This window comes from Drosophila yakuba, chromosome 2L (genome assembly GCF_016746365.2).
Source record: "Drosophila yakuba strain Tai18E2 chromosome 2L, Prin_Dyak_Tai18E2_2.1, whole genome shotgun sequence".
Lineage (NCBI taxonomy): Eukaryota > Metazoa > Arthropoda > Insecta > Diptera > Drosophilidae > Drosophila > Drosophila yakuba.
The window spans coordinates 2,532,994-2,553,959 of record NC_052527.2 but is presented as its reverse complement, the minus strand read 5'-3'; the positions used below and the strand labels follow the sequence as shown (position 1 = coordinate 2,553,959).

Genomic DNA, 20,966 nt, shown 5'->3' with positions numbered 1-20,966 from the left:
GACGAGTGCAAATGTCAAGAGCGGAGATTTTTGAAGGATTTCAATGGGAAAGTCGGGGCAGTAAGGTTAAATAAGTACGGAAATTTCTACATTTTAAAAGCTAAATAAATAAATAGATGCTTACTTTAATATTAATATTCATTTATATTTAGGTAACTTTAACTTTGGGTGTTTTAAATGGCATATATACTCACCCTGTTGATTCCGCCAAATTTGCTGGGTGCGCGGCTGACCAGTGGGAAAAATCAAAAATATCGACGGGGAAATCGAATTCCGAGAGTGTAAACTTAATTAAGAGCCTGCGAAGAGAGTTGATATTGTTTGATTTACACGCCAGCAGCTGCATGCTTTAATTAAACAGGCGTGGAATGGGACGAGGTCACCGGCTGGCCATGACCCACGCCAGGACACCAGGGTGTTTTTGCCGAGCAGCCAGCTGTCGCTGATTACCCGCCAGGAAGTGACCCACCAAAAAAAAAAAACAAAGGCAGGGCAAAGGGAACAGAGAAAAGGAATCCAGGCTCTGGCATTTCATGGCTCATTAGGCATGCACATACGTTTGCTCCCCATTGGATTGGGAATCGGATTGGGTTTCGAGGAGGTCCTGGCGCAGGACTCCAGCGCCATTTCCGACTGGCACTGCTCCACTTCACCACTCCTCCTGCTGCTGCTGCGAAATCGTAACAAATTCAATTTTCTACGACGCCGATTTGGTTTCCGCACGTCTTAAGCCATCGTCGGCTACAGTCGACGCCATGAATATAGTTATTGGCTGAAAGTGTTTGTCTAGATGTCGGTTGTCTGCGTGTTACCCGCTGTTCCTCCCTCCCCCATCGTCAATACCGATTGCGCAGTAAAATAAATGATAAGAATCTGTGCGCTCTGCTCTGCTCATGAATTACAAATCGCATAAAGGATTTGCCACTGGCTCAAGACAGCGGCAAGGACGAGCTGCTCCTTTCGTGCAGCCCGCACTGCAGACAGGATGCGGATGCGGGCCTCGCAGCGGAAGGATCCTCTTCCTGGCGCAGGAGCTGCGAGGAGTGCGCAAACAACGCACAGCATGCCGGGCATTTTAATGCATTGAGAGGTTGGCCATTCCGGCGGGGAGCCCTCCAATGATTAGGAAAATGCATTGCTACACTGGGCTTTGCATCGCACAAAGTCGAAATTAATGCAAATAGGCCTGAAACAGAAATGCCATTCACCATAAAAGAAAGTCAATGTGTAAGTTTTTCATTACTGTTGCTTTTTTATAAAACGTAGAATTCGTCAGCATTTGTATTAAGACTAATTATTAATGTCAATTTCTTAGTTAGGACTAGTCGCTATCGATTAATCGTTAATATTGGCAAATGCTCTTTACACAATTCAGATCATCGAGTCTTACCAGTTTTAAATGCTTAGTAATACTAATCAATTTTTACACTTGATCAATTCGTTTCCATTACATTTTATACAGTGAGTCAAAGGAGCTGTCTTCCTATATTGTAGAAAAAATTATTATCACCGTTTTTCTTGTTGTCGAAACTGGTTTACAACTTCTGATTTTGGTTTTGGTTTGGTTTTTTTTTTTTGTTTTTGTTTGTAGTACGCTTTTAGGAAAATATGCCATTCTAACACTCTAAGTAGACTAGGTTCTTGAAATTTATACAATAGATTATTGTTCTTGGTATTGTTTATTATTGGTATCAATCAATTTGCTTAAGGTTTTGCCATCGTAAGGTATTTCATTTGTTTTCGAATACAAAGTGGAAAAGGTTACAAGTCAAAGGCAAAAAGGCAGGCGTGTTTACGGTCTAGTTATTAAGGTTTAGATTCAAAGGGAAAGATTAGGAGGAAAGAAACGGGATGTTGTATCTCAAACAGCCATTTTCGAGGGGTCAGATACAAAAGCTTTCTATGCGGCAGTCGTTTTGGTTAGTAGAATTCTTCACATTCACCATCCCCCAAATGGCAATATATCTTATTCTTGTGGTTTTTCTGTTTCCGTTTCTGTTACAACTATTATGAGCACAATTAATTCCGAGTTTTGCCAACGCCTGTCACATTCCTTAGTTCAATTAATGTCCTTTTTCTACCGCTCGTAAAATATGCTAAGGCCACATTTAATTTATTTATACTTCTATACCTATTTAATATTCTTGAGCTCAACGCAACACGAGTGGAGAGGGCGTGAAACGTGATATTGTGTCCAACAATCTTAATACATCTAATCAGGCTTCAGTTAAGGTAAGTGAAGTGGAGATAAAGGCAAACAAAGGAAATATAAAACGCTCTGAAAGGGTAATTGAAACGAAATTGCTGCACACAATGTGGATGAAAAAGTATGGAGTGAACGGGCAAAGTAAACAAAATTGAAAGTGGACCTGAAAGGTGAGTAAGCAAAGAAAGCTGCGAGCAAAAATTGCTATAAATTCTCAAATACCTTGGGAAAAGTTAAGAAATATCTAAAGAGTGATAGATAATTACAGGAAAGGTGCTGCTGTTATAGGTAAATCAATTAGTTGTAAAGCTATGTCTTAGAAAATGTAAAAGATTCGATAAGGGATCAACTGGTATAAAAGGATTAGATGGAAAAGGACTATGTCTTAAAAGTGCTTAACCTTTAATTCAGCGAGCTCTCTCTTAGGATTAAATTGAATAAGGACACCTAATCTAGGTCTAAATGAAATCCGGCATAAGCGTAAAACGTGAGCTGGCTAAAAGCTAATCATCGTTAAATATACATATATATACATAGTATACAGAAGCACATTTTTACATTTATTTCGCTTTACTCCTTTTTTGCTGTAGCATAACCTCCATCCAGTGGCTTGCATCCGAATGTCCGCGTCCAGAATCTTGAATCGTGAGCGGAAAAAGTGTCAGCATTCGTTTTTTTCCTGGACGTATAGCGGATTGGGGAAGTTGGGTTTTTCAAGCGTTCATTATCACGCAACGATGGCGGCCATTGCGGACGAGGATGATGATGGCGATGATGATGGTGATGACTGCTGATGCGAAGTGGGGGCAACCTGAGAATGATGCTGATGCTGCTGATGCTGTTGCTGTTTCTGTTTCTGCTGCCGGCTGGGCTTATGTTGGAATTGGGACTGGGAATGGGATTGGGAGTTGGACTGGGAATGGGACTTGGGGTGGTGGGAAATGTGATGGACCGGAAAACTCCACAGAGCAAAAGGCATCTGCTGCTGGACCAACAAAAGCAGTTGACGTAATTTGTTGGTCGTCGTTGTTGTTGCTGCCGTTGTTTCCTGCTTCCCACTTCCCCCAGCTCCCCCGCCAGTTATTGTCGCCGTTGTGGTAGCTGCTCTTGTTTCGCCACCCGGACAGGTGGCACTGGCATCATCCTCAATCTCGCTCCCATTTCGCCGCCTGGCGCAGCGCATCTGCATCAGCTGCAGCTCGCCGCGTCGTCATTCATCCCAGAGGCACTGTTGTTTCTGCCGCACATAATAGGTGAACTGTGTGCACTTGCGGCAGGTCTTGATGCCGCAGCGATAATTCGTCGACTGTGCCTGCTGCTGGGCGCCCGACGAGTCCGCTCCGGCAACTCCCTTGCCCTTGCAGTACTTGAGTCCGCAGGGATACCAGCCGATGCAGGTCTCCAGGTTGCACAGGCAGGGCGCCCACAGGCTGCTCACCTCGTTGCAGCGCGTCGAGAGCGTGTCCGGGAACTTCTCGGTGGCCGCCTCCAGGCTGGAAATCGAGGAGCCTGCCGGTAGCCGGAGTGCAGCGAACGGAAAGCGAAACAGAAACAAAAACGTAAACAAAAAGTTTCAAAGTTGCAAATACCCCCAGAACTGGTCGATATCTGTGCTGAAGTTTTCCTCACTTTGTTATTTCTATCAAGATTTCAGGGGGATTTCTCTAACTCAAGTCCTAACTTTCGATTAAGATTCTTGAATGTTTTCGTTTTCGCATATGAAATGGTATTTCATTAAAATTGAAACCAACGAGTGCTTTAACTCGTTCTGTACTGCATATATGCACTGCTCTTATAGATTCGTTTTATTAATGTTTTTTGCGCAATACTTCAGCCATATTGCGCAGTGCACGCGATAACTTTTTATATGTCGAACTTTAAATAATCAGCAGCACAAACGGTTTTAATATACCCCAAAAATTAAATTGTCGAATGGCAAAAAAATGGAAAAGGTGGCGGAAACTAATGAAAACCATTCAACCCCCGCGGATAAACATTCGAAATGTTCGAAATGATATGGGAATTCCATTTTAAAGTCCATGGGAAAGCACTCACCTGGCAGCTCCGCCCAAGCTTTAAGGTCCACATCCCGGACGTAGGTGGCGTCCATGGCCTCGGCGCAGAGTCCCTGCAGATGCCTTGTGATGGGCAGGGAGCGGTTGAGCTGCACCCAGCTGCTCATGGTGAAGGTCTCGCGGCCCTTGTCCTCCTCGGGCGTGCGGATGGTGTGCGGATTCTTCTGGCGCAGCTTGGCCATGGCCGCCGAGGAGATGAAGTCGCCCTTGTTGAACTTGGTGGCGAAGCACATGACCTGGTACTGGCTCTGGCCACGCTCCTCCTCGCCGAGAACCAAGGCCTTGAGGATTTGAACCTCCTGCGGGGCAAACGGATAAGAGTGTTTCAATTTCAATTTGCTGGCTCTCGCACTGCTCGCCACAGCCTCGGATTCTTAACTCACATTGCGAAAGTCGATGACCTGGGTGATGAGCGTTCCGTCGGTCTTCTGAAACTCCAGCGTTATCAGGTCCTCGCCGATGTTGGAGGTAATACTCTCCTGGATCACCTCGCCGCCCTGCAGAAAAATAAGAAAAACAGGAAATGAAACGGATTAGAGAGCAACAAGTGTTAAATTACATTCTCGGCATTCCCTCCCTAGTCAGCTAAAATATTAATACGGCACAAAGGCAGTCACGAGATGATGCAGAGGGGTTCCTTACGTTGTCAGGACTTAAATTAACTATGACAGCTCCAGGAGCTGGGCGGCCATGAACCAAATTAGAGTCAAGAGAGTTGAAAAATAGAAAAAAGCAAAACATGGGGGCGGCCGCCAACGAAAACGAAACGGAAATGAGTGGGATGGGGTTTGGCAAAGGGAAGAATGGGGATGGGGAATTGGACAAGAGCGGAGGAGGCAACTCCTGCTCCCACGACATCTCGAAATGTAGTTCAACAACAACAACAGCAGTATTTGCCCTCTACACGTGTACATGAACAAATTTGTTGGATGTGGGTGCTGTTTTTGTTAGGATACCCTGGTCTAGACTATTACGAATTTGGATACAAGTTTGTTAAATGGTTTTAGAGAAAGGTGGCTAAATGTGATACTAATAAATATGTGAATAACTAATTCAAATATTTTCATTCAGAATGATAGTTTCGTATTTGTAGTGGTAAATGCATTTGTTTTTAGTTTAGTCAGTGTTCCCAATTTCAGTAAATGGCAAGGAATTAATGCTGATTATCTGATTAAACTACTATGAAGTGGGTTTCCAAGGGTATTTCGAGTTTCGACCCACGTAACACCTACACTTCCTGGTTTGTTCTTGTTGCTGCTGGGTTTTCCGTGTGTTTGCACAAAGGCGCATGTAAACAAAGAATAACCGAGAGAAGAGAGAGGAGGAAGGATGCAGGATGGAGAATGGAGAAGCGAGGAAAGAGAGCCATCAGGACATTTTGGGGCCAGGGACAGAGCACAGAGAACAATGAAGGATGTCACATGTAAACAAAGATGTACGAAAATACGCTGTGAGCAAGTGAGATAGCGAAAGCGCAGGAGAGAGAGAGTGAGAGGCTGCCTTTATTTCAAAGGCCCGGTGCTTTTTCGGCCAACTAATCTAAAATTTATGGAAAAGCCGAAAGCAAAGTGTCAATATTGAGCCAGTCAAACAAAGCCAACTAATATTAAAGTGGAAAAACGAAATGTCAGGCCAGTGAAAGTTTCAATACTGGCATTGAACTGCACATATGTATGTAAATATGTACAATTGTGTGTACTTCATGGTGTTGCAAGCATGTAGAACAGTGCTTTGTGCTATGGTCATCAGACATCAATGGATTATCTGGCCTACTTAGCAATCCACTAATTAGATATCGTCGATGTACAAGCTCACAGAACACGTTCCCTTTCGGACAATCCTATATTTTGCATAAATCAATAGGGGATTTGATTTGTTGTGCACCTGTGCTGCCCGAATCTAAATTGGAAAACCTAATCAGTGTGCGCAGTGTGTGGGTATTCAAATTAGTCTAGTGTGCGATCCTTGAAATTTATCAGGGAAACTCAACAACTTATTATATTACTCCATTCCATGACCTGGGTCTACATAACAGCGAACTTAGCATTGCTTATCAATTATAAAACTAAATTGTTGCTGCTTTAAAATTAAGCAAGAAACTTTGCTGACTCTAAAAATATATTGTAGTATTTTGCACATTTGCAAGTGTCACTTTATGACATTTACAGATTTACAGATAATTTTTATTGCCATCACTGATTTATTATGTTTTTAATATAAATCCCTTTAATTAACCTCGCAGATGGTTTATTTATCTTTGGCACCTCTCTTTCGCTCTCTCTCATTCTCTCGCGTTTTAAATTGTTTTGTTTTGGCGCGCTCATTTTCGAAATGAGATGTTCGAAAATCAGATGGGCAGCGCTGCCAGCGTCACTGTTTGTTGTTGTTGCGTATTGCGTTTTTTGTTGGGATTTAAGTGTTTTGAGCCACAATTTTGTGATTTCGCACCTGATTTTGGACGTTAATCAGCAGCTGGGAGTGGGCGCGGTCCACGCCCATCACTAGGTTGCAGAGCAGGAACCACAGAAAAGCGCGACTGTGCTTGAAAAAGTGATTTTTACTAACGACGCGACCGCAGCAATTGCCCTGCGATGGTGTTCTTATGCGGCTCAGCGCCTTAAAATGCGTATTTCGCCAGCGGATCTGCGCCTGGCGTGCCGCACTCGCGGCAGTTGCGATGTGCTGGTGCGGATGCTCCGCTTTCATGATCATTGCGAATGCGATGCTATGCGACACTGACAGTAACTTGTAAATAAAACCACACGGAACAACGAACCACTCGCGTCGACGAAAGGAAAATAACTGACGAAAAATGGGGAAACTCACTGGAAGGTGACTTTTCGAAATCAGCTGTCAGGTGTGACCGTACGGAAATCCCGAAAGGGGCTGCCAACCTTGTGGAACTGTAACTAATAAATTTAGATTGTACGAAATATACCATAGCATTACACCGGCACACATATTTATAGATAAATATTTTTACATTAACTGCGGTCGAGTCTCCTGTAGAGCTTAAGACAAAGTCATAATGAAGTAGATTAATTATAAACAAATTCAGTTTCACATTCACTTACTTCAGTATTTAAATATCTTTCATGGTTTTTTCATTGCTTACGGTCACACTAAACGCACAGCTGATGCCTGCACTATGCACCAAATTTGGCCAAAACGCGTTGCCTCGCAGTCGCTTGTGACGTGTTGTTTTTTTGTAAACTATGTTTTTTAGCTGTTAAAAGGGACATAGGTTGTTAAAAATCCACGTAAACCAACTCAGAACGACAGGCAAAGGACGGACCATACAATGCTGACCCTGCGGGAGCGCCAAATCAGTGAGAAACTTTGAAAACAATGGCTCCGTTGAGTGGAAAACCTAATTTATGGCTTTTCCTATTAATCATTGCAGATGCCATTAAGCAGATGCTTAATTTGAACTCGCAGCAGCCGAAAGCCCTAGCTGCCGAGCCGGTTTGGAAGATCCTCATCTACGATCGCGTTGGCCAGGACATCATATCGCCCATTATTTCCATCAAGGAGCTGCGCGAATTGGGCGTGACCCTGCATGTGTAAGTGGTGCTAGATCCTCCAGGAAGCCAGGAATTTATGTTTCAGTATACCTGCAGGCAACTCCACTCGGATCGTGACTCCATTCCGGATGTGCCGGCTATATACTTCTGCCTGCCCACGGATGAGAATCTGGACAGGATTCAGCAGGACTTCTCGAACGGACTATACGACGTGTACCACCTGAACTTCCTAGCGCCCATTACGCGCAGCAAAATCGAGAATCTTGCCGCCGCAGCACTGCATGCCGGTTGCGTGGCCAACATCCATCGCGTTTACGACCAGTATGTCAATTTCATCAGTCTGGAGGATGACTTCTTCATCCTAAAGCACCAGCAAAGCGATCAGCTTTCCTACTACGCCATCAACCGGGCCAACACGCGCGATGAGGAGATGGAGGCCCTAATGGACTCCATTGTGGACTCGCTCTTCGCCCTGTTTGTGACCCTGGGTAATGTGCCCATCATCCGCTGTCCGCGGAACAGTGCCGCCGAAATGGTGGCCCGCAAGCTGGAGAAGAAGCTGCGCGAGAACCTCTGGGATGCGCGTGCCAATTTGTTCCACATGGATGCCACGCAGGCCGGCGGCGGAGTGTTTAGCTTTCAGAGACCTGTGCTCCTGCTGCTGGACAGGAACATGGATCTAGCAACGCCGCTCCATCACACCTGGTCATATCAGGCGCTGGTGCACGATGTCCTGGACTTGGGTCTGAATCTGGTCTACGTGGAGGACGAGACGGCTAGTGCGGGCAAGTAAAATTACTAATAATCAACGCTTGAATGGCTGACACTCACCAAATATGTTTTCCTATTTTTTAGGTGCCCGCAAGAAGCCCAAGGCCTGCGATTTGGATCGCAATGATCGCTTCTGGATGACGCACAAGGGCAGTCCGTTCCCCACAGTGGCCGAGGCCATCCAGGAGGAGCTGGAGTCCTATCGGAACTCTGAGGAGGAGATCAAGCGCTTGAAGACATCGATGGGTATCGAGGGCGAGTCGGACATTGCATTCTCCCTGGTCAACGACACCACGGCCAGGCTCACCAATGCCGTCAATTCGCTGCCTCAACTGATGGAGAAGAAGCGACTGATCGACATGCACACCAAGATCGCCACTGCAATCCTGAACTTCATTAAGGCTCGCCGACTGGATTCGTTCTTTGAAATCGAGGAGAAGGTCATGTCCAAGCAAACGCTAGACAGACCGCTGCTGGACCTACTGCGGGATGGAGAGTTTGGCCAGGCGGAGGACAAGCTGCGCCTGTACATCATCTACTTTATCTGTGCGCAGCAGTTACCCGAATCGGAGCAGGAGCGGCTCAAGGAGGCGTTGCAGGCTGCCGGTTGTGATCTAACTGCCCTTGCGTACGTGCAGCGCTGGAAGGGAATCATGAACCGATCGCCGAGCATCAGCCAAGCCACCCAGTACGAGGGTGGCGGCACCAAGACTGTGTCCATGTTCACTAAGCTCGTCTCACAGGGCAGCTCCTTCGTGATGGAGGGCGTCAAGAATCTGGTGGTTAAGCGACATGTAGGTTATCCCTTCTGAATACAAAAACGGGTTTTAATTTCTTAATTCCTTGCAGAATCTTCCCGTGACCAAGATCACCGAGCAGGTGATGGAGTGTCGCAGCAATGCGGAGACAGATGACTACCTTTATTTGGATCCCAAGCTGCTCAAAGGTGGCGACGTCCTGCCCAAAAACCGGGCTCCATTCCAGGACGCAGTGGTGTTTATGGTCGGCGGAGGCAACTACATCGAGTACCAGAACCTGGTGGACTTTATCAAACAGAAGCAAACGTCCAATGTGCAACGGCGGATCATTTATGGCGCTTCCACGCTGACCAACGCGAGGCAGTTCCTCAAGGAGCTCTCCGCCTTGGGCGGCGAGATCCAGTCGCCGACTGCGACGAGTTAGGAGCGGCTGCTCCGATTCCATTGCTGCTGAGCGGAGTGGACCGGGTTTTGGGTGCATGTGCATGTGTGTCTGTGTGGCTTCTTTCGTTTACTTTAAGCATATCCAAAAATAAATTAAATGCCAGGCAAAAAAAAAAAAAAGAGAGATGCAAGCGAACGCAACGGCAGAGCTCAGCACTCGGCAATTACTCCAACCTGACGCTTAATCCCCGAAGGACAACAAGCAAAAACATGCGTAGCCTCGTGTACAACAAGCCCAGGGAGCTGGTGTCGGAGTTGCTGGAATGGGAGCTCGGCGGCGGGCAGGGGCACTCGCATTCTAGGCACCCATTAACACCAACTTGGCAACGCTTTGATGGACAGCTGACAGACAGCCAGTCAACGGCTGAGGCGATGATGGCCCAGCCATCTCGATGCCCGTTGCCCGGTTGCCTTCGGCGGCGGTGCCACAATTATGGGGCGACAACTATGCGCGGCACTTGGGGACAGGCGCAGAAGCTGGCAGGGACAGCACCCAGCAATTAGCACTATATCCCTGACCAACTATGAATGGAACGGACCGATGCGAGTCGCTGTCGCTGTCGATGGCGATGGCAGCGCACTGGAGCACTCAGCGGATTTTTTCGCAGCTTTGCAACTCTGATTGAATGTCGCTTCCTTGGGAGACGCGCAGGCAGGCAAGTCCATCAAAGAAGAGCGTTAAATTATCCCTGAAAGCCCATCTTTGGCTAAAGAAGATGATGGGCCTTATATGTAAATGAAAATTTTAACTAGCAAAAGAAGGAAGTGGCACGGAAATGAATGTTAAAAGCAGCTAAAAGCAGCCATGTTCATAGACTTGCTTCTATAAAACAAGAAGATTGTTTAAAAATAGTATAGTGTATATCATTATATTTGCTATCCTGAATATCCGGCATTTTGCCAATGTACGAATGAAGTTCATGTAGTAAAAATTTATGTGATTCTCTATAATTTAAAGGTAGTTGTAAACTAGAGCGTAACCCCCAGAAAAAAAAACTCAAGCTGAAAATATTTCCAACCATATCCAGACCACTGTAGGAAGTTTCCCGAGATAAGCGGCAAACAAATACCAAAAAATAAAAAAAAAATGAGAAAATATGGAGAAGAAAAAACCGATACGAGGCCTAATTAACACTTTTGGTAAATCAGAATTGATGGCTCCGCTGAAAGGCCGCAGAAGAGATGATGACGATGACGATGATTATTCATGGAGCGTTGAGTTTAAATATTGGTTTTGGTTGGGCAGCCGGGGTTGGGTTACTATCCAGACTACCCGTGGCCACAATTTAAATGTTAACATAAACAAGAGCAATTTAACAAAAGCCCAAGCCCCAAAAAAAAAAGTCCAAAAGACTCCACAAAAATAAAAAAAAAAATAAAAACCCAAAAGTACAGGGGAAACGAGAAGTCGAACTCCCAGCCAGAAACTGGTAACCCAAAGTGATTTCACGGGTGGTCCGAAAAGATGCGGCTCAAACAAATCATAAGGAAAAAATGAGAGGGAAAAACGACTACAGAAACTAACAACGAGAACGCAACATGAAAGAAATTCTTAACTTGCCACATGCATGAATCGATTATGTGGTAAATGCAACTGTCGCAGTGTGCGTGCGTATCTGTGTGATGTGTGTGGTGTGTGCGGTGTGTGCAGCTCCTCCGCCGTCGAGACCCAAAAATCGAGGAAAAAATAAAATGGTCAGGCAGCCGTTTCCCACATTCCTGCTGTGAATCATAATGGCTGCCGCTGTCGTCGTCTTGCTGGATGGTTCTCCCGGATCCGCTCCCGCAGTGCCCCCATCACCCAATCTCCGCCAGCACACCAGCACACACACACACACACTTGCCGACATCCCATACCCCATACATATATCATAATCTTAACAACTCTTAACAAGGCAGAACAAATTCCAAAATTCGAGGAGCCGGACTCGAACAGCCAGTCAGGCGGTCGGACGATCCCACAAAATGAAGTGCCGGCCGGCCAGACAGAGAAGGCGATCTTCAGACTCAGCTTTAGCTTCAGTTTCAGCTTCGACTTTGGATCTCCATACCCAATGAATGGACTCGAAGTAGAGAGATCTGGCCAGATATCTGGGCTCATATTGGAGGGCATAACCCTTCTGGTTGTGGTAAATGAAACTCTTGATGTAAAGCACACGTACATATGCAACTTAAATTTTCCCCTGCTTTTAATGAACATCCATGTTTCTGTTGAGTTTCATATGTGCATATAAAGTATAGTTACATTTCCATTACACCTGTCCATTGACTTTACATTCTAATTTTGTTTGATCTGCACCAGACCTTCGGACTCCCCTAGCTGCCCCCAGTATACCCTTGTATGATCCTTGTCAGCATTTTGTCGGAATATCCCATTGTTGTGCCCAGCCGTGCTGGTGCTACCAGTAAACATTTTCTGGACACCGCCGCCCTCGGTGGTCCTCTTTTTGGAGATCGGGAGCGGCATGTTAATTAATCAGCCAAATAATAATACAGCACCCATCGACGAAGAAGAAACGAGCCGAAGCGCAGAGGTAGAGTTTCCAAATATTTGCCGGCAATAAAAGAGCAGCGCGGAATGGCTGGATGGATGGATCATCCTGCAAGGAGTGGAAGCTGAAGGAGTTGGAGGAGGATGAGGAGCTGGCTTGTTAGCGGCTTGTTAGCCGGGCTACCAAAAAAAAAAAACATGCTAAATAAGCAAACAAAAAACAGAGGCCCAAGATGTGAAATAAAATAATAATAAAAGATGAGGACCCCGCATGGCTGTGGGCCATTTCCTAAAGCCATCAGAGGATGTGCAACAAGAAATTGATTTAAACAAAAATCTTATTGCGTGACGCATCACATGGCCCGGCCACGCCCACCATCGCCCCAACGATCATTAAAACAAAACGAAAACAAAATCGACATCGAAATAAATGCAGGGAAAATGTAACCGGCTGCCACTGGGCCCCACAAGGGGGGAGCCGCGGATGGGGGAGGATGCGGTTCTCCCAGGGAGGAACCCTACTTTTCTGGGTCTTCATTATCCTGGCCTCGGGCGATTTTTTGTTCGCCCGACCGCTCCTAATGGCCACCAACAAACAGCAGCCAACAGCTTCATCAAACATAAACAAATACCCTGGACATGCTCGGCTCTTACCCCACATGCTGCCCTCGAGCACTGAGAAAAATGGGGCGAACTCAAAGGTTTGTTTTCATTTCTTAAAATATAGTGTGTACAATCACCTGCCATATATGAATATTTAGATAAAAGACGTAGGAATTGTATTATCTCGTTTTAATTCCTAATAGCTACCTAATAGCTCTCAGTGTATTTCGAATCTTCGGATCGGACTGCAGAGTCAAGACAACGAAGACGACGACGTTGCCTTTGCTTTACGATCGCGTATCTCAAGTTTATCGCTTCATTTTCCATGTTTTATGCGCAATTTATGCCGCACAGCCCCAGTCGAAGCCCCATCCTCGCCAGCACCCCTCGCAGTGCCCCTCATCCTGCTGCATCTTGGCCAGTTTGGTGGCCTGTGCTGACGCTTCTCTGGCTGCAGTTGGCAATTGCACACGCACCGCTTTGTCTGCCGGTGAAGAAGTCTGCCGCATCTGCTTGCCCTGGGAACCTGGCCAGAGGAAACTGGAACGTGGAGCGAGGACCCAGCCCATGAGCCCATGTCCCAGCCCATATCCAACCTGCCCGTTCTCCCAGCTGCCAGCATCCCAGCATCTCGCATCCCGATCCATTGGGCATAAGTAGTTTTTGCTGCTCGATGGTTTTACTTCTGCGTGTGGTTTGTTTTAGACTGGTGGATAATAAAGTCCGACCAACATGTGGTTACAGAACGGATCGGTTTCGGGCTTGAGTGGCGGTGGAGCTGCGAGATGGCTTACTTTGAGGGCAAATGAAGTTAGCCCTTTAGTTGCAACTAAGCAGCAAATAATACAAATGAATAAGTATTTCTAAATGCCTAGCATATTGAGATAGTATGTGTTTATGATTGTCAGATAAGTCAGGTAGTCCCCCAGAATAGTGATCAAATTCCATTTCCCAACATCCAATGGATGTTCTCAAACAACTCGGGCAATTAGCTGCCGCTTTGTAGGCAATTAACTTGCGATTGATGGGCGCACACATACCCTCGAAATGGGGGTTATAAAAATGTTCCAACTGCCTACACATCGCCCCCTACTCCCGGTTAATTTTTTATTTTTATGTTTTGTCAGTGTTTATAATTAATCACCTGTTGTATACCCCAGTCCACCTGTCCAGCTGTCCACCTTTCCGATCCTCTTTCTCTAGCGCCATTAGCGCCGCTTCCCCTGCGCTTTGATGTCTTTATTTACTAATTTCCCGCTTATCATTTGGATGTTTTGTAAATTGAAACATTTTCACTAATTGCCTGAAAATTTGTTGCCCCGCCGCCGCCGCCGCCGCCGCAGCAGCAGATGTCCCAGTGAAAGGCACCTCGAGTGCCCTCTGACCCCTCCAACTCCTCTCACCCCTCGGACGGCAATTAGAAGCCGCAGCGGCAATCGTCAACATCCGGTGGTCAGAACGCCGAGAACACCGAGAACGCCCAGAACGAAGAGTCACTAAGCTAAACGAAAAATGGGAAATTATGTGGGCGAGGGTTTTTCCAAGAAAAATGCATACGCAACTGGGGGAGTTGGAGGAGCAACTGGCCGCCGACTCTTGACCATGTTCAGCATAGGGAGTCATTAACTCGAACGTCGATTTGCACTGCACAATAAATCTGGGATAGTAAACTAATGTATATATCTAATATGATATGATTAGGTGTAAATAAAAGCCCCAATTTAATGGTATTAATATTAGGAGTTACTTATTTAAGCAGCTAGCTTATTTAGAATATTCTTACATATTTTTTAATGTATTGCTAACCTGCTAGCTTTTTGCTCAGTGCAGCCTGTAACGATTCTGGAATCGCATCCTGGTCACACACTCATTGCCATCAGCGTCTTTTGTTTTTAAGGCCCAAGCGCCGGCTGGCCAAAACGACTTTACAGTGCTTGACAAAAGTTCGCAGTCGCCGGTTGTAAGTGCCGCCCTGCCCCCTGCCACGCCCCCCGTTGCCAACTGCATCGTACATGGCCCAAGAATTTTAAGTGAGTTGAGGCTGGAGAGACAGACAGTCTACCTCGATGGGCTGTGGCTGCAGATCCTCTCATTGGAAATGCATTTTTCATGATGTTGCTGCAGTTACTGCAGTTGCCGCTTACAGCGAGCTTGTACCAGCAAATAAAAAAAAAGGGGGGGGGGGGATAAAGGAAACTCTGGGGGAAAAAAACAAATGGAGAAAAAATAATGAAGCTGGCATAGACGAACGGACGCCGTCGAGCACGATTTGCTTGTAAGGCTACGGCGACAACAGCCGCTGAAGTTGCCAACTCCGAACAGAACGCAAATTAAGGCAGCGAAATTAATTGAAGTGATGTGCAGGCAGAATTGCAGCGTGCAGCGTGCAGCAGAAGATTGCCGCAAGAGTTGCCGCAGCAGCAACGCCTGCAGCAGCATTTGCAGCAGCATCATCTGCAGCAGCAGCAGCAACCATCCTGACAACCCATTTTGTACTTACAAGTCATTATCACCGGCCAAGAGCCGATCGCCACTCACTGATAAGGGTCGGCATTGTGGACGCGAGGATATCTCCTGTTCAGGGCATCCTGTCCACCACCCCGTCCACCTGCACCCTCTTATCACCGCTCCCATCGACAACATCAAAGGCAAAGGCAACAACAAGCAGATAACGAGCAGCAGAGTCATCGAAACGGGAGCAACAGCGAACCGAAAAGGGATCAAATCGGAATCGGAATCGGAATCGAGCATCGCGGATGGGGTTTCAAAAGGCACACTGGTTATGTCACTTAAATAATTAAATAAAAATATTAAGTTCCTCTTTTTTTAACAATTTCATAGCTCATTAGTTTTTATATAAATAATTGCATACTTTTTGGGGCAATTACGATAGGCCATTTATACTCATAAATGATACTCTTTTACGCCATAAAGTAAAACTCATTTCCTTTATTTAGTTACGCATCTGTGTAATCATTTATATATATTTCATTCCCATTAAATCCAGTTACTGTCTGTCATTTTGCACTCCGTTTTCGCACGGTTCGGTACCACTGTGCACCAGGAGCTGAATCCACTGTGTACAGCGAACAAAGCATTGATGATAATGATGTCATTTGGCATTTATTTACGAGGCCCATAGTCGATGCTAAACGAGATCTAATTTACATTTATAAAGCTGTTCTACGCACGCACCCCTTCAACTGGTGACTTGTTTGGGTTAAACTCCTGCTCCTGCCCCATCCTCCTTCCTCCTGCTTCTCCTCCTTCTCCTCCTCCATTCACGTCGGCAACTCCTTGTGTGTCCTGTTCGTGTTGGTGTTGTTGTTGTGGTTGATCGTTGCCCATTGTTGATAAGATCACAATCGCATCGCCTTAATCGCTACTTCTGTGTTGTGCGGATGTGTGTGTTTGTGTGTGACAACAGCAACAACAATGAGCCACTGACAGGGGCATAAATAAAAGGGGTGGGGAGCTGAGCGGAGGGGGGAGGAGCAGCACAGGAGCAACTAAGTGATTCAAAGTACAAGTGCATAAATTACAGATAACGATACGTGGTTGTGTTTTGTCGTTTTTATTGATCAAGTTAACCGCGGATAGAGAAACATCTGCGCAGTAGTGCTTTGTTCACAATAAAAATACCCTTTTTTCTGGAATATATTAAGTAATAAAAGTAGTATTACTAGTAGGAAGTAGTTACATATTTTTCCTAATAAAGTGATTTGATATCTGTAAAATCCTGGGGGTTTCTCATCAGACCATTTAGTAGTGACTAAAGTTCATCTTTTCAGCTAGTTAATTTCGGGTGTGCTGAGGGGCTGCCACCCAAACGGCAAGCTGATCGAAATTCAGAGAATCCTTTGGGCTATTGTGTTGCCGCTGCACGAAATTCCGGGTATTGCATCCCGAGAATCGCCGAAAAGCGCTCTGAAAACTGGCCATCAAAAGGCAAAAACGCGGCCTATTATGAGCCAATCTTGGGCTGTGTGTGTGTGTTTTTTTTTCATTTGGGGCTTCTGCTCCGCTGCTCGCTTGGTGGTCAGCAAATGAAGTCATAAAATTTTCAGCGTGCCAAAGAACGGTCCACATAACGACGGCCAAAAAGGGAGGAGGTCTGCAGCACGGAGGAAGGAATGGGCCTTTGTACGGTAGGCCCTCAGCTGCCATTGATGATGGAGATGATGATGGGCCAGAACAACAGCAAACAGCAAACAGCCAACCACCAACAACTAACCACCAACAACCAGAAACCAGGCAATGGAGCCACAATCACACAATCGCACAAAACCCCCACGATCACGACGGTGCGTCCTCCTCGGCGGCGATGGGGCTCCCTGCGATACAATGATACAATATTATTATGCTGGCCCAGCATCAGATTGAAATCAAAGTGTATCCCCACCGTATCCTAACCCCCTTCAGATCCCCTCTGCTCTGTGTGTGTGTGTGTGCTTTTTGCCCGGCCAGAACAATTCAGCATTGTTTTGGGCACTGTGGGCCACCCAAAAAGTTATGATTAAGTTATGTGGCGATCCCGTCGAGGGAACGAGGCTCCCCACATCCACACAGCGCCATGAGTCAAGGCAGTTAGCTCCAAATAGCCAAAACATGACTAAGAGCAGCCAAAAAAAAAAAATAAACTGAATATAGGATTGGAGTAGGTGGTGATGAACGGTGGGGACACCCTAAAATGGTTAAGAGTAAGATAATATGTGTAGAGCTTTTATTGTTCTCATTACAAGGCTTTTTTAAGCCATGATGATTATTATTAACTAATAGGAGTTGATAGTTTTAATAACACAAATATAACGATCTAAAGTTAATAAATGCGAATACCTCTGATCCAGGACAACAGCGCCAAAAGGTTCCAACTGCAAAAGGCCTCTGCAAAGAGAAACTTTCTCACGCTTAAGCCACCTGACGCCTGGTACTAAACCCCAAAACCCAGGTCTCTGGATGCCGATCTCTTGGCACTACACAAAAAAAAAAAAGTAAGGTAACCATGCCCCCACTATTCCCCGGCAATAACCCAAGAAACCGGGCTATGTATAATTTTCAATGAAGACATCTGTCAGCAAAAATGTTCGGGCGTTTTGTTTATGGCATTTAAGGCAAAACCGATTTTTATTACCACAGCGACAGCAGGGCAAAGGAAAACCACACGCGACGTTGTCGACGTTGTCGTTGTTGTCGTTGTTGTCGTCGTCCACATCATTGACACATCGTATGCAAATTAAAAGCGTCTCGCAGCCAGATCATAAAGTCGCAGCTCCAGATCGCCGGAGATCTGCAGATCTGCAGATCGGAGCAGATTCCAGAGCTGGGAACATTGGGTACTCATGGCGTTTTAGGCGTTTCAGGTCCCGAATCCCACATACAGAAACCCGGCTCGAGGTCAAAAGGACGCGTCCCATTCGACGCGATCTGTGGCATGAAAGCAGTTAAGCGAAACACCGCAACCCATTCTTTTTTTTTTCAGCCAGGTGGGAGAGGAGGGTGGAGGGGGAGAGACCGCCCGTGAGGAACCCAAGATCTCGGGACCCGGTTGGTTAATCAGGCTCATTAGGTGGCCGCATCTCATTTATATACAAAATTACGAACATGGCTCGCAGATTTTTGCGGTCGTCTCTTCTCGAAATGTGATTAAGTTATTTCGCCGTGGCACTCGGCCGAAGAACCAACATATGATACACACCGCACACACCGGGCCACATACTATAAAGCCATCGGTTTTGTTTTTTCGAACGCTCCATTAACCGTAATTAAGGTATATTCTCCCTGCCTGCGCTTTCTTTTTGTACTCGGTGTGCTGGACTGGCCGCTCATCCTTTTCGCCGATGTTCCTCCTTTATTGGCTTATATCTTGTTGTTGAAAACTTGAGACGCACAGTCCTCCGCAAACACACACACCTGCAGCTGCACTGAAAGAAATCGAACTATCCACAAACAACGTTTAATAGTAGTGTTCCTCCTTGTTGGATATCCTATGTCTCAAAACTCAGTCTTCCACGTTTAACTAAAAATTTTTGTTCGCAGATTATTTTGTCCAGTGTAGGGCTAAACTGACTCCGTGTGGGGCAGAATCGCAAGGTAAGGGAAGGTGAAGCGGGAAAGGGGAAAGGGGCACATGACCAAGGAACTGGATGTGCGACTGACTGGCTGACAAGGCGGCTGGAACCTCTTTGGCTCTCTCTCCTGTTACCAAAATGGAACAAAATACTTAGGAGTTTCAACAAAATAAACAAAACTCTATACGGAGTCATAGAAAAAAATAAAACAATATTATACAAAATGAATTCCGAAGCCACTCAGGCGAGCAATTACCAAGTTAATAGTGATGCACAATCAAAAATCCCTTTTAACTTACAGGCAACTTTCGCGCAGTGCATTTGGGCCAACTTTTTGACCTCCTTGGTTATTATTTATGAAGCTATTAGCAAAGTGTGTGAACATATTTGCCTTTATAAAGCCAGCGCACACATTGACACACTCGCACACAGTCTCCCCTGCGGAGGATGGTGAAAAAGGACCGCACAGGGCTACAAATTGCCTTAAGCCTTCTCCCCTTCGCTTAACCGAAACTGATTTAATTTTTGCTCATTTCTCAATCCGCCAGGCCACCAGAGGCACTGCAAAAATAACAAAAACATTTATTTATATATATATATATATGTATATAATGAATCCATGCCGCAGCGCCCGACTTGATGAGTTAATAGGAATCGAGTTACATTCCAGGCAAGGAGCCCAGTTTTAGTTCCCGATTTCGAACTTCGAGCTTCGATCCTCAATTCTTGATCCTCGATCCTCGATCCCCCATTCTTGATCCTCGATCCCCAATCCTCCATCCCGCTTCCATAAGCCCGCACATGGCGTGCTACATTTTTTATGGCCACCGCCGCTTCTGCGGATGATGATGGGTCGCTTGAATGGACGACGACATGGCCAGGGACATGGTTTGATGGCCAGTTACCCCCTCGCCTGCCCCCCGCATTTCGAGGTCCGGTATTGACAGATTTAATTAACTCATCCGCAGGTTAAGCAGGCATTTTGTACGCAGTTAGTCGCTTTGGCCCCATATCCTTTGGCCCTCTGCTCCTCAAATGCCGGGAACACGGCGTTTCCAGACATCCGGTGTCGTATGTTCCCGGCTCTCGGATCTCGGATCTCTTTCGTTTCGTTTGATAATTTCCGTTTTTCAATTTCAATGAGCCTCGAATACAGTGATCATTAGATTTATAATGCTTTTATGTATTAAAAAATTTTGGTTTTCACATTGCACATTTAATAGTTAATCTTTATGTAAACTGTTTTGTACATTAAACCTTTAATATAAACATTATTTATTTAATTTAGATATATGTAAACCTTTTAAGCTGCTTATAAGCTGCATAAAACAGTTGATGATTTGACTGTGGTGCCTTTTTTGATTTAGTTATACCTAAAACACCAAAATGAAATACAGCCATTTTACAACAAGTCAATTTAGCTCATATTTAGCTCATATCAAAAGTGGATTATTATACTTTGTTAAACTCGTAATGAAATTCCCAAGCGATTGGCACTCGAAATTTGAAAATTTATTTTTTACCCATTTTTTGCAAATTTTGTGATGTAACCCCTTACAAAAAATGCGAAAATTGACTCAAAATTAAAGTTTTCCAAATAATTCAAATGGTGAAAGGGATTGTTAGTTTGGGTTCTCAGCTGCATAAAACAGTTGATAATATTTTACAGCTAAATTATTCCCTAAAAATCACATTTTTCCCCAAATGTTTTTAGCCGGATTTTGTGTCTATAAATATTCAGTTTTTTTGAGAAAACAATAAAAATAATGGTCCAAAAGTAGAATGTCATACCTCGTTGAAGTCGTAACGAAATAGCAAATCGATTGGCATTCAAAATGGAACATTCAAAATTTGAGCATTTTTTTGCAAATTTAACGATGTAACCCCTTATAAAAAATGCGAAAAATGGCTAAAAACAAAAGTTTTCCAAATCATCCAAAAAGTGATAGGGATCGTTAGTTTGGGTTGCCAGCTGTCAAAAGCAGTCGTACATTTGGCTGTTAAATCCAATTTGTGTACTTTCTTA

The 20,966-nt window shown here is 45.3% G+C and overlaps 2 protein-coding genes across 2 annotated transcripts; one reads left to right on the top strand and one right to left on the bottom strand.

The window, feature by feature from the left end:
- Positions 1-1,228: 1,228 nt before the first annotated feature.
- LOC6526578 (out at first protein) lies at positions 1,229-7,093 on the bottom strand. Its single transcript, XM_002087650.4, has 4 exons — positions 6,730-7,093; positions 4,665-4,778; positions 4,262-4,580; positions 1,229-3,715 (listed from the first exon to the last, which is right to left on the bottom strand). Exons 1-4 carry the CDS (start codon positions 6,991-6,993, stop codon positions 3,417-3,419), a joined length of 996 nt encoding a protein of 331 aa, XP_002087686.1. The 5' UTR covers positions 6,994-7,093; the 3' UTR covers positions 1,229-3,416.
- Positions 7,094-7,423: 330 nt separating this feature from the next.
- LOC6526577 (protein sly1 homolog) lies at positions 7,424-9,987 on the top strand. Its single transcript, XM_002087649.4, has 5 exons — positions 7,424-7,610; positions 7,685-7,844; positions 7,902-8,590; positions 8,661-9,370; positions 9,426-9,987. Exons 1-5 carry the CDS (start codon positions 7,583-7,585, stop codon positions 9,756-9,758), a joined length of 1,920 nt encoding a protein of 639 aa, XP_002087685.1. The 5' UTR covers positions 7,424-7,582; the 3' UTR covers positions 9,759-9,987.
- The last annotated feature ends 10,979 nt before the right edge of the window (positions 9,988-20,966 follow it).